The sequence below is a fragment of the Sinohyriopsis cumingii genome, chromosome 7, assembly GCF_028554795.1.
Source record: "Sinohyriopsis cumingii isolate HCF-2022 chromosome 7, ASM2855479v2, whole genome shotgun sequence".
Taxonomy (NCBI): Eukaryota; Metazoa; Mollusca; class Bivalvia; order Unionida; family Unionidae; genus Sinohyriopsis; species Sinohyriopsis cumingii.
In genome coordinates this window covers 16,421,778-16,436,073 of record NC_142967.1, presented here as the reverse complement: position 1 = coordinate 16,436,073, position 14,296 = coordinate 16,421,778, and the positions used below count along the sequence as shown (strand labels likewise).

At 32.1% G+C, this 14,296-nt stretch overlaps 1 protein-coding gene across 3 annotated transcripts in view; it reads left to right on the top strand.

Annotated features, from left to right (window-relative positions):
- Window positions 1-14,063, top strand: part of LOC149794777 (uncharacterized) — a 48,353-nt gene extending 34,290 nt beyond the window's left edge. For 2 of the 3 annotated variants that reach the window (XM_089964423.1, XM_089964422.1), the window contains 6 exons: window positions 3,892-4,010; window positions 6,369-6,444; window positions 8,314-8,459; window positions 8,788-8,917; window positions 12,217-12,296; window positions 13,765-14,063. In XM_089964423.1, the coding sequence (XP_089820549.1) occupies window positions 3,892-4,010; window positions 6,369-6,444; window positions 8,314-8,459; window positions 8,788-8,917; window positions 12,217-12,296; window positions 13,765-13,822 (609 nt within the window). In that variant the 3' untranslated portion in view covers window positions 13,823-14,063. The remainder of the gene's footprint in view (window positions 1-3,891; window positions 4,011-6,368; window positions 6,445-8,313; window positions 8,460-8,787; window positions 8,918-12,216; window positions 12,297-13,764) is intronic. The other variant, XM_089964424.1, reaches the window with a different exon arrangement.
- Window positions 14,064-14,296: the final 233 nt, after the last annotated feature.

The window sequence follows — 14,296 nt, the reverse complement described above, 5'->3', positions numbered from 1 at the left end:
GTGTTTTATCAACGCTGTATACTATACTTGAAATGTATACACGAGTGTCTTATCAATGCATATAAATGAGTGTCTTAATAATGCTGTACACTATACTAGAAGTGTATACATGATTGTCTTATCAATGCTGTACACTATACTAGAAGTATATACACGGGTGTCTTATCAATGCTGTACACTATACTAGAAGTATATACACTGGTGTCTTATCAATGCTGCACACTATACTAGAAGTGTATACATGAGTGTATTATCAGTGCTGTATACTATACTGGAAATGCATACACGAGTGTATTATCAATGCTGTATAATTTACTAGAAGTGTATACATGAATGTCTTATCAATGCTGTATACTATACTAAAAGTGTATACATGAGTGTCTTATCAATGCTGTATACTACACTTGAAGTGTATACATGAGTGTCTTAACAATCCTGTATACTCTACTTGAAGTGTATACATGATTGTCTTATCAATGCTGTGCACTATACTAGAAGTGTACACATGAATGTCTTGTCAATGCTGTACACTCAACTAGAAGTGTATACACGAGTGTATTGTCAATGCTTTATGCTATACTGGAAGTGTATACACGAGTGTATTATCAATGCTGTTTACTATACTAGAAGTGTATACACAAGCATATTATCAATGTTGTATACTATATTAGAAGTGTATACATGATTGTCTTATCAATGTGTATACATGAGTGTCTTATCAATGCCGTTTACTATACTAGAAGTGTATACACAAGTATATTATCAATGCTGTACACTATACTAAAAGTGTATATATGATTGTCTTATCAATGTGTATACATGAGTGTCTTATCAATGCTGTTTACTATACTAGAAGTGTATACACAAGTGTATTATCAATGCTGTATGCTATCCTGGAAGTGTATACATGAGTGTCTTATCAATGCTGTTTACTATTATAAGTGTATACATGAGTGTATTATCAATGTTGTATACTATACTAGAAGTTTATGCACGAGTGTATTATCAATGCTGTATACTATACTAGAAGTGCATACATGAGTGTATTATCAATGCTGTATACTATGCTAAAAGTGTATACATGAGTATTATCAGTGTTGTATACTATACTAGAAGTTTATACACAAGTGTATTATCAATGTTGTATCCTATACTAGAAGTGTATACACAAGTGTATTATCAATGCTGTATGCTATACTGGAAGTGTATACACGAGTGTCTTATCAATGCTGTTTACTATTATAATTGTATACACGAGTGTATTATCAATGTTGTGTACTATGCTAGAAGTGTATACATGAGTGTCTTATCAATGCTGTATGCTATACTGGAAGTGTATACACGAGTGTCTTATCAATGCTGTTTACTATTATAATTGTATACACGAGTGTATTATCAATGTTGTATACTATACTAGAAGTTTATACATGAGTGTATTATCAATATTGTATACTATAGTAGAAGTTTATACATGAGTGTATTATCAATGTTGTATACTATACTATACTAGAAGTGTATACATGAATGTCTTATCAATGCTGTTTACTATACTAGAAGTGTATACATGAGTGTATTATCAATGTTGTATACTATACTAGAAGTTTATACATGAGTGTATTATCAATGTTGTATACTATACTAGAAGTTTATACATGAGTGTATTATCAATGTTGTATACTATACTATACTAGAAGTGTATACATGAATGTCTTATCAATGCTGTATACTATACTAGAAGTGTATACATTAGTGTCTTATCAGTGCTGTATACTACACTTGAAGTGTATACATGAGTGTCTGTCAATGCTGTATACTATAATAGAAGTGTATACATGAGTGTCTTATCATTGCTGTATACTATACTAGAAGTGTATACATGAGATTATTATCAATGCTGTATACTATACTAGAAGTGTATACATTAGTGACTGATTATGAATCATGTGGTTCCTTTAAACTATGCAAACATGGGTGCTGTTTGGAAATCTTGTATTTTCTGTATAATCCAACATAGTCAACATGCCACAGATGACCCAAAGTTGGATTTCATTTGGGTTTTAAAAGTATGAAATATATTACTAGTGAATACATCAATACTTTTGTACGAGTTTTTATTATTCCTATTGCCATCTGTTTAATATACCATCTTCCTCTCCTGCTCTGTTTATGTAAAATTACACCAACTTTTATGATATCCTGTAACTAACCTAAGGTTAATGTATATTAAAAACATGTCATTTTTGCTCCTTATTATTTCATTACTTTGTACATCAACAGTATAAAAAGTAGTGATGTTGCAAATCAGTTGATAATGGTTACTGTGAAAAGAAACTGCTACTTTTAAAGTTCTTTGGCTATACAGTTGAAGTATCAGTACTATAGCTTTTGCTAAATGTATTGGAATTCTTGATACAAATTTGAAAAGGGCATGTTTAGTCACTTTTCTTGAGAATTGGAAATCCAGTAGACTACATTGGTCCCAATTACGAGAGCTCAGGTCAGGAAAATACATGTCCAGGAAGCATGGTGCTATTTTGAGATCTCAGGTCAGGAAACTACATGTCCAGGAAGCATGGTGCTAATTATGGGATCTCAGGTCAGGAAACTACATGACCAGGAAGCATGGTGCTAATTATGGGATCTCAGGTCAGGAAACTACATGACCAGGAGGGGCCCCGAGTGGCCGAGTGGTCTAAAGCGCTCTCCGTTACGGATCACTGCCATCTCACCTCTGTCTGCGTAGGTTCGAGTCTCGGATTCGGCCAATGTGGGTATGTGAGAAAGCTTGCCAGTAGCTTCTCGAGGGTCGGTGGTTCTTTCCGGGGATTTCCTGGGTTCTTCCTCCACCATTAATACTGGCCGCCATATATAGCCTATCTTGTGCTGAAAAATGGCGTTAAAACATACAACAACAACAACAACATGACCAGGAAGCATGGTGCTAATTATGAGATCTCAGGTCAGGAAACTACATGTCCAGGAAGCATGGTGCTAATTATGAGATCTCAGGTCAGGAAACTACATGTCCAGGAGCATGGTGCTAATTATGAGATCTCAGGTCAGGAAACTACATGTCCAGGAAGCATGGTGCTAATTATGGGATCTCAGGTCAGGAAACTACATGTCCAGGAAGCATGGTGCTAATTATGAGATCTCAGGTCAGGAAACTACATGTCCAGGAAGTTTTAAAGATACTTTTTGGAAGTCCCTTTAAGGCAAGAAACAGAAATAACTCTTTCATTTTAAAACCGTACACCTGGGAGCCCTTTTATTCTTAAAATACAATTTTAGTATATCTAAATTTTTTTTCCTCGTAGATAAACAAGACTAATTCCAGGAAAGTGCTGGATATTATGACTTTATTTTAATCCTCAATGACTGCTTTATTTTTACACCGCTCCAGTGGGTTATTGGTTAGAGCATCCGCCTCAGATGCGGGAGGTCATGGGTTCGATCTCTGCTGAGTCATACCAAAGACTTACAAAAGTGGTTCTAACAGCTGCCTCGCTTAGCTCTCAGCATCAAGAGGTTAGTGTTAGGACTGGTCGGCCTGTTGTCAGGATAATGTGACTGGGTGGGACATCATGCTACATGTCTGAGACATGATGCCCCAGTGCTAGACATCACTATAAACTGTCACACTGCAGACATCATAGCGATATGACTGAAAAATTGTTAAAGCTACATTAAAAATCCAAATCACACACACGCATCTGCTTTATATTTAGCTAAAAACTTGATTTAAAAAAATTGGGGCCAAATCTTTGTCTTCTTTGATTTAATGAAATTGGGGCCAAATCTTTGTCTTCTTTGATTAAATGAAATTGGGGCCAAATCTTTGCCTTCTTTGATTTAATGAAATTGGGGATTAATCTTTGTCTTCTTTTTCAGTTTATATTTCAGCCAGCCCAGATGCAGCCAAATAGCATACATGATGGTAGGACAGAAGAAGGAGTGGCCATATTTTCCCGATATCCCATCATCTCTCATGACTTTATTTTTCTTTTTCGGTAGGTTCCAGTCTGCATAACCAGTTTTGCTATGCAAGGTTTGATGCAATCAATGCATTATTATGTTGGATGGAAATTGTGTCATTTTGTACAGAAGACATGATTTCTACTTATGTTTGGGATCCAGCGATGCTCTTCTTTGTCTTTTCAAAGGGGCCTTGAGTCACAATTTTGAGAGATATTTAAAATAATGGATTTCAATGAATGGGTGCAGGTCCACATGTTGATCTTATTGATAGTTCAGTTTTATTGCCCCTCAAGATTACAGCAATTTACATATGCCATCTTTGAGTAACCAGTTCTGGGATTTCACCCAAACATCAAGACTTAGGACATGATATAAAATGTTCTTGCTTGCTCCCAAGTGTGCTTGCCTGAACATCTTGAGGTGATCTCAGTTTGGAAAACATGGCAGAGTAATGCTTAACATGTAATGCCATCTATTGTCTTGTCTAATCCCTCAAATGGGGTTTGTGAGAATGAGGTACTTGGGAATTGTTCAACAACATTATTAAGATTGGGGCAAGACAAACTTCAAGAACATTGTTCTCATGTCTAGAAATTAGTTCTCCCACCTTTCCCAAGGACACTCATAGTACCATGTGACTAATCAGTGCATGGGTCCAAGTCATGTTTTCATCAACCTGGGGCCCATTGGGGGAAATTATTCTTTAATATTTGTCTTATGCAAGCATGTTTTTGTAAATTGATTGCAATTTGAATTCTCTGTCATTCTTTTGTTATTCATTTTTTATAAAGATTTGTCACTTTTTTCAGTATTATTAATGGAGTCGATATGTGTTTAGGTTCTTACAAAACATAACAAAAAAAAAGTGAAGACAACAAGCTTTGTAAAATTTAACAAATAATTTATTTCCCTTGAAAAACAAGGTAAAATGAGAAAAAGAACTTACAGTTTTACAAATCAACTGCAAAAATAATCCAAGAATGAAAAAATTAGAAGTCCTAATAATAAAAAGTCCTAATGAAACTGAGTTTGAATCTCAGTGAAATCCAAAATGGAAGATGATTACATAAGTTGTAACTTGTGAAGTGCTGCAGTGGCAACAGTCTCTTGTTGAATCACAGAAAATAATATTCCATTTTTGAATCCTGTATAAATTTTGATAAATGTCTTTGTCAAAGAATTAATTTAGAGCACTAGTATTTCCAGGGAAAACAATCTTGAAATCCAAATAATTTGAAGAAAATAAAATAATTAGCCCAAAACTGGTCAAAACATAAAACACTTTAACTTCTCAAGTATTAAGGCAAGAATAATAATAATTTCTCAAAACATCAGTAATAAATCTAGCCACAACACAAAACAGATGTCCAGATGTGGGTCAATCATCTGGATAAACCTAACTGATACATGTTATTTGTCACATACTCCAAGTATGGCCTTGAACCTATTTATAAATCTTACTCTGAGAAAGAATAAAGAAAAAAGTTCTTTACCACAAACTATCACTGATTCTTAATCAATGTCAGAAACTAGGTCATCATTAGATACAATGTCTCTATAAAGTTGTTTACGTGAAAAATAAAAATGAATGTCAGAACTGAACTCTATTCCAGCAAATAAAGTTACTTTACGAGAGCATGTAATAGAATTTAAAAAATGTAAAACGTACAAACAAATAATTAAATTAAATTTAAATTAAATCAAATATACATAATGATAGTATTTATTCATTTCAAAATAGTGCCCTATCTAACTTCAGAGGAAGGACTGTGTATCAGTAAATGATGCGGATAATTTGCATACTACCATTCAATGCCAAATCCTAGCAAGTAAACAAATAAATGATAATATTAATGGTATGGATCAATGACTGCGGTGGCTGAAAGAATACAGTATTAAGTGTGATCTAATTAACAAGTTCTAATGGTTGACTAATGAAGTAAATTGATGGACATATTTAGAGACAAAGAGAATCTATGTTGGGGTTTGCATCGAGACAAGGAAATCCCAGTCCAGAGGTTACATTATTTGTCTCCCCTTGAGGCAATGCTGAGGAAGAGAGGCAATCCCATGACTGGGATTTCTTTGTTTTGGTACAAACACTTACCAAAAGTATTTTTCTCACACAGTTTTTTCCATCTAAATTAAAATAACCCTGCACGTTTGCAATACAGTTGGCAGATTCAAAGTACAGCATTCATTAGGAACTATTAATGCCTCTCACTCTATATAAAGGTAATAAAATGTTAAATCTTACATCTGTGAAAATGTACCATTGGACAGTTAATGTGCGATGGCCTCTGAATAATTACTTATTAAATTCTATTTTTAGATCATCATTTTGGCATTATGGTTTATTTGTCTCCTAATTTTTTTTTATCTTCTTTCAGAAATAAGAGCAACAGTGCTGATACACATCAAAGGATTTGTCTGCATGCAGAAATTTTGATTCCACAGTTTGGAAAGGTACAACTTGTTTAGCTTAGAAATTTTTTGCAAAATCACTAAAATAAAATTCATATATGTGCCAGTGCCAGTTTTTTATATTTCTTGTTGATATTACTGAAAGCTTTAGATGGATGGATGGATGGAGATGGATGGATGGATGGATGGATGAAAACATCCTTCCAATAAAACATGATACTTTTGCAAAATAATACTATATATCATACTAGATTATAGTGCTGATCATTGTTTACAATGATATTTTGAAAGCTGATCTGCACTCATTTTTTTATGACCGTTTTATCAATTTTCAGTATAAAATATCAAAAGCAAAAATGAAATTTAAAAGGACTGATTAGTTATTACAAAGAAGATAAAAAGAAAGCATTGATGAAACAAACCCAGCAAAGCTATATAATTATATTGATCAAGCAGCAAGTAAGATAGAGTATAAATTCTTATTTTGAATTGCTGTGCCAGTTAACTAATGTTTGAACAAGTACTCTCCTCTTCTGGCAATTTATTGCATTTACCTTTTAAACTGAATAATTTAAGTTATTGCTAACAAGTATAAGCTTAATATACATTTTCCATTGTATCATGGACTTCAATACCACTCACTTTCAAATCTTGCTGAAATGAGATCTCTTTTTAGCAGGATTTTGGAATGTGAAAATTGAGAATTTTTGTAGCTATGTTGATGTTTGATTTGAATCTTTCTGCCATAAGAATTTCTCAGCAATGATCACAGAACTCTCTTTTTGTGTAGTAAAGTTGCTTTCATTTATCCTTCTTAACTAATGCTTTTGTACTTTTTGCAACACCCTGTTCCTTCATTGGTAACCATACCACTTTGAAGCTGAATGGTAGCTACTATGGTGAATGCTGTTCATGACAGTAGAGATCATAATTCTCATCCACTGATATGAGAGTAGCCTCCCTTTCTTCATACCTCACTAATTTCAGTCCACCTAATTAGAATATGCTACCTTAGCATATGCTGTGGTCAGTGTTTCTGGACACAATCATTCATGGATTATCAAGTATGCTGTGGTCAGTGTTTTTGGATACCATCATTCATGGGTTATCTAGGATGCTGTGGTAAGTGTTTGTGGACACCATCATTCATGGTTTATCTAGTATGTGTGGTCAGTGTTTTTGGACACCATCATTCATGGGTTATCTAGGATGCTGTGGTCAGTGTTTTTGGACACCATCATTTATTTGTTATCAAATAAATTCTGTAGTCAGTGTTTTTGGACACCATCATTCATGGGCTATCTATTATGCTGTGGTCAGTGATTTTGGACACCATCATTTGTGGGTTACCTAGTACACAGTGGTCAGTGTTTTTGGATACCATCGTTCATAGGGTTATCAAGTATGCTGTGGTCAGTGTTTTTGGACACCATCTGGTATGTTGTGGTCAGTGTTTTTGGACACCATCATTCATGAATTATCAAGTAAGCTGTGGTCAATGTTTTGGACACCATTGTTCATGGGTTATCAAGTCTGAAGTGTATGAAAATTGGCATTTGTTAAAAAATATTAGCTACATTCATCAAGCCATGGATGGCATAGTAAAGTCATATTCTAGAGGAATAAATTAAAGAGAATGCAGAAGCTAAACATAAACCACAGTAAGGGCATCAAGAACCTTTGCACATTTTTGAGCATTAATGAAACTTGTCATGTCATATTGATTATTTGTCTCCCAAGCAAGATCCAGTGGCAAAAGAGATATAATCTGTCTGGCATTAATGGCAGTTTCATCAATTTTAAGTTATTTGCTAAAGTTTTTTGTAACTGATATACAGTGTTCAGATAAGAGACCACATTCTATGGAACACTTGACTTTTGGAAAAATACTCTAGTCCGTTGTAATTTCAGGTACATTTATTTGTCACACATTTGTCCTTGAGCCATGAAGCTAGAGAGAAGTCAGTTATCCAGATCTGGCAGTACATGAAACAGTTTGAGGGACCAGCCATTTTATTGGGAGATTTAAATGCACAACCTGAAGAAATCTCAGTTCAGTAAGTGTGAAGTGAAATTTGGCAGCTTTGTATATAGCTTTATTTATCGGAATACTGTACATAATGAGCATAGCCATATTTTAACATAACTCAGCCATTTCTAGAAGTTTTAAATATATGTTCTTAGATTCATCTTGGAAATTCTAACCAGAATAGGTTAATTTATGCACAGTATTTAACATTTATAACCCATTTGAACATCCCAGTTTGGTTGTGAAATATTTTATAAAATGTTGATTATGATTCATGTAAACATACAGCATAATGAAACAATGCAAATATTTATGATTTTTTAAAACCAAAAATAGTTAATTCATTTCTTTGTCAGGTATTTGAGAGGAAAGTCAGTCTTTGATGGTGAAGACCCTCCCATTTTGACAGACTTGTGGCTGCATCATAATCATGATAGAAAGCTGGGATACACATACAGTGCATTAGAAATAACTTTATCAAAACGGGTAACAATTATATTTTCATTGTAGTTTCACCTTCCAGTATGGATACCCTGATTTGTGCAATGCAAGACACAGCAGTATCTTTTCCAGAGACATTAGGGTCAGCAATTTGTTAGGCTTGGTTAAAGTTTTTTATTTGCATACATGTCCTAAATGCCTTCATAGAATGAACATTTTGCTGCAATACTTTATTTGTGGGTTCGACATAGCTGGCTGTGGCTTTCTTGTTTTTAATTCTGTGTATCAGTAATGCTGTAAATAAAACATACAAAAAACAAAAATATGAAACTAAGGGGTAGAGAAAACAAGCTGACATGGGCCTTAGGGATTTTTATATAAAAATATATAGTACGCAGAGCATTGGATTAAAGATAAACTAAATCAAAGATATACAATATGCATATTGCACAATTACTTCTATCCTAATCAAGTTATGTGACCAAGATTTTCTAAACTTTATTTACCATGTTTTGATTATGCATTTATTTGACTTGTAATCTTGTGATATATTATTATTTTGTATTATATTGTGAAATCAGTTATGCAAGTGTAACTATTGAAACCTCAAAATAGTTGTTTTGTAATATACAGCATAATGCACTGTTGATAAGTACATTTTGAAAATAAGTGTTTGTGTCCTTTGCCAATTTAGAAAACTATACTTATTTATTTTCCAGATTTTACACTGCTTTCAGTGTCATCTTTTCTATCTCAATGGAACAAATTAAAGAATGGTTTTAATTTTCATATGTATTTAGAAATCAGTTTGAGCTGTTAAATGTTCATTATCAGTTGGATATCACTTGAATACATCATTATCTGTTGGATATCACTTGAATACATTATCATTATCTGTTGTATATAAACTGAATACATTATCATTATCTGTTGGATATCACTTGAATACACTATCATTTTCTGTCAGATATCACTTGAATACATTATCATTATTAAGATGATCATATTGCTGTATTTAGCAGGAAGTTTTGAGCATGTTTAACTAAATGTCTTTCGAACAACTACATTTGGTATTCTTTTGCAGTTTATGAATGCTCTAGTGTTTGTATTTTTGTTTCATATGTACCATATTTGCTGTAAATCTTCATCTTAAAAATAACTGGTTGATGTGATTTTGACAGAGTTAAAGTCCTAATGACTTATAAACATTGTTACATTTATTTTATTTTCATTCCATTTTCCATAGGTCTCCATCTGTCATGATCTTATGTGAGTTCAGTTACAGAAAACATATTTTTTGAAGCCTGATGTCTTTGATTAACTTTGAGCACAATCCATGCTTTCAGCCTTCATGGATACCATAGCCATAGTAGTGGCAACTTATTGTTTTCACCCCTCCATACGCCCCCCACACCCACTAACACACACATGAAAACTATTTATCTCAACTTGGATGTTATTGCCACTTTAACAGAAGAATGGACATAGAAAAGTTGATCATTGTTTTAGAAATGCACCTGATAAATCGGATTATTCATCACATGACAGTAATGTTCATGATATTTTTCATTGCTCACTGAAGTAGCATGATACACATGTTAAAAGTATAAAAAAAATTATGCTTTACATTTCAAAATATTTTTAATGCAAATATGTTTCTATTGGTATTTTTTCTTATAGATTGATTACATTTTCTTAGAGATTGATTACCTTTTATTACAGATTGATTACATTTTCTTAGAGATTGATTACCTTTTATTACAGATTGATTACATTTTCTTCGAGATTGATTACATTTTATTAGAGATTGATTACATTTTCTCAGAGATTGATTACATTTTATTACAGATTGATTACATTTTCTTAGAGATTGATTACATTTAATTACAGATTGGTTACATTTTCTTACATATTGATTATGTACCGCTCCGGTGGCCTAGTAGTTAGAGCATCCGCCTCAGATGTAAGAGGTCGTGGGTTCGATCCCTGGCCAAGTCATACCAAAGACTTACAAAAATGGTACTAACAGCTGCCTCGCTTGGTGCTCAGCATTAAGAGGTTAGTGTTAGGACTGGTCAGCCTGGTGTCAGGATAATGTGACTGGGTGGAACATCATGCTACGTCTGCGGCATGATGCCCCAGTGCTAGACATCACTATAAACTGCCACATTGCAGACATCGTAGTGATATGATTTAAATTTTTTGTAAAGCTACGTTAAAAATTCAAACACATCACACCACATCACATCACAGATTGATTACATTTTCTTACGATTGATTAAATTTGCTTACAGATCGATTACATTTTATTACATATTAATGACATTTTCTTAGAAATTGATTAAATTTAATACAGATTGATTACATTTTATTACAGATTAAATACATTTTATTACAGATTGATTAAATTTTCTTACAGATTGATTACATTTTATTACAGATTGATTGTATTTGGTTACAGATTGATTACATTTTATTACAGATTGATTATATTTTATTACAGATTGATTACATTTTATTACAGATTGATTATATTTTATTACAGATTGGTTACATTTTATTACAGATTGATTATATTTTATTACAGACTGATTACATTTTATTACAGATTGAATGTATTTTGTTACAGATTGATTACATTTTATTACAGATTGATTATATTTTATTACAGATTGGTTACATTTTATTACAGATTGATTATATTTTATTACAGACTGATTACATTTTATTACAGATTGAATGTATTTTGTTACAGATTGATTACATTTTATTACAGATTGATTATATTTTATTACAGATTGATCACATTTTATTACAGATTATTACTTTTTATTACAGATTGATTACATTTTACTACAGATTGATTATATTTATTACATATTACAGATTGCTTATATTTTATTAGATTGATTACATTTTATTACAGATTCATTATATTTTATTACAGATTGATTACATTTTATAAAGAATGATTACATTTTATTACAGATTGATTACATTTTATTACAGATTGATTATATTTTATTACGAATTATCTACATTTTATTACTGATTATTACATTTTACTACAGATTGATTACATTTTACTACAGATTGATTATATTTTATTACAGATTGATTACATTTAATTACAGATTGATTACTTTTTATTACAGATTGATTATATTTTATTACAGATTATCTACATTTTATTACAGATTGATTACATTTATTACATATTGATTATATTTTATTACAGATTGATTACATTTTATTACAGATTGAATGTATTTTGTTACAGATTGATTACATTTTATTACAGATTGATTATATTTTTATTACCGATTGATTACATTTTATTACAGATTGATTACATTTTCTTCAAGCATGGCTTAGGATGCTGTGAAATACTGAAGTGTGATATTATCGATGATGGCAAAAGAGGGTCAGTGACTGTTTTCATAATTGTAACTAATTTTAACTTTAAACATTATAGATAATTTTATTTTCATCTTTAGATTAAAATTTTTGATTGAGCTCTTATCAGATTGGGTTGGTACCCGCTAGTTCGATGAATGTGACTCTGTCATATCAGCACTTAAATATCAGAATATTTTGATCATGTTTAACTTAATGGCCTTTGTTGCTGAGTTTGCTTTATATGAGATATTTGGGTAACTCATAAATTTGCTTTATAAATAAATCATGAAAAGGATTATTACTTAAGTTTGCCATGTGCAAATATTTTTACTTGCTGAAGCAAATGGGAAAGACTTGAAATCCTTACGTTTTGCTTATTTTGCAAATTCCTTTCCTCTGTGAATTGGTACAAGAATCTTAGCATAATCATTGATATATACACATAATTTTGACATGTGTTTTATTCCAAGTCAGTGAAAGAAACATCTTCGATATGTTGTATTTGATTCATTATGGTTGGTATTTGATTCATTATGGTCGGTATTTGATTCATTGTGGTCATTAGGCCAAGAGCTATTTATGGCATATCAAATGTCAGAGTTACTTTTCTTGTTTTAGAATATAAACGCAACTGTGATTTTGTACTGATTACATACAAATACTTCTAGTTGCAATATGTGAATGAAACTCAACAAGTTGAGATTTATTCGAGTTGATTTTGGTGCAGCTATGAATGCTAACACATGGACATCAGTGAAAACAACTAGTAAATAATTCCAGTGCATGATACAGTATTGTAGATTGAAGCTTCATATTAAATGACAGATCATTTCCAAGTATTGACCTAGTGGGTTTCAGATTAGTAAAGGGACAATAATCAGTTATAAAAAGATTAATTTATTATATACATATATGTATGTAATAAACTGACAACAAACAGTGCGAAGCTAGTATCAAGCTTGCCAAGCGCTTTCGACTTTTTAATTTAAATCATCATTGAAAGATGGTACATTGGAATTGATAATGATTGAATAAAACAAGGTGAGAAAAGGCTCCTATCAACAGCCCATGTTTTGAGTGTGAGTGTGCTGCACTCATGCACCTTCTGAATGGGCACCCGTATGGAACAGGATGCCTGTTCAGAAGGTGGAAGAGTACAATGCATGCATCTTTGACATTAAATAATTAAGTAAGGTACTGTCCTAATTTACTGATGGTTGTCAATGTTGTAAATTGTTACATAGACATTAAAGTTGTAAAAATTAGTATTTTTGTCCTAAGTAGTCATTATTTTTGTACTCTGGGGTTGGCAGCTATGCATATTGATGCCATAATATCTATATTTAGGTACTTCTTTTATTAAGTTTACTATATATATATATAATTCTTTTGAAGTTTGAGTTGATTTATGGAGTTCTTTATCAGAGCTTTCATGAGTTATAGATTTAATTCTAAGTAATTATTATTCTGTCCTAATTATTTTTATTTTTCAGATTGGAGGCAGCATCAGATCATGTACCTCTAATATCAACACTTTCTCTACCTGGATAGAATGATATTCAATTTCTAAAGAATTCTGGTGAATAGAACTAAATTTAAAATGAAAAGTTTCATGTTGCTTGTCCTGAGCTTACCAGGCTAGAGCTTCTCTGAGCTGATGGAATGGATTTTTCATTGTGTTTTGTCTGTCAGCGGTTTCTTTGTCAGTGCTGAATGGTTTTTATTTGCGAATAATAATATTTCTTGTTGATGCTGTAAAGACTTTTTTGAATAAACTGATACATTTCTTGTTGATGCTTTTCTCTGTTGGTTTATATTAATAATATCATGGATATTTTAGTGTCTAGTAAAACCTGCGCTAACTGCTAAGGTAATCTTGGCCTTGATTTGCAAACTTTATGGATACCCCAGACTTTATATGCAAAAAGTGATTAAGACAGAACTTGTAATTTAGACAAAAGATATCTGTTGCTTTTGTTTCTTGTTTGAGGCAAGTAGTTTGTTGGTCAATTTTAACGGCACTTT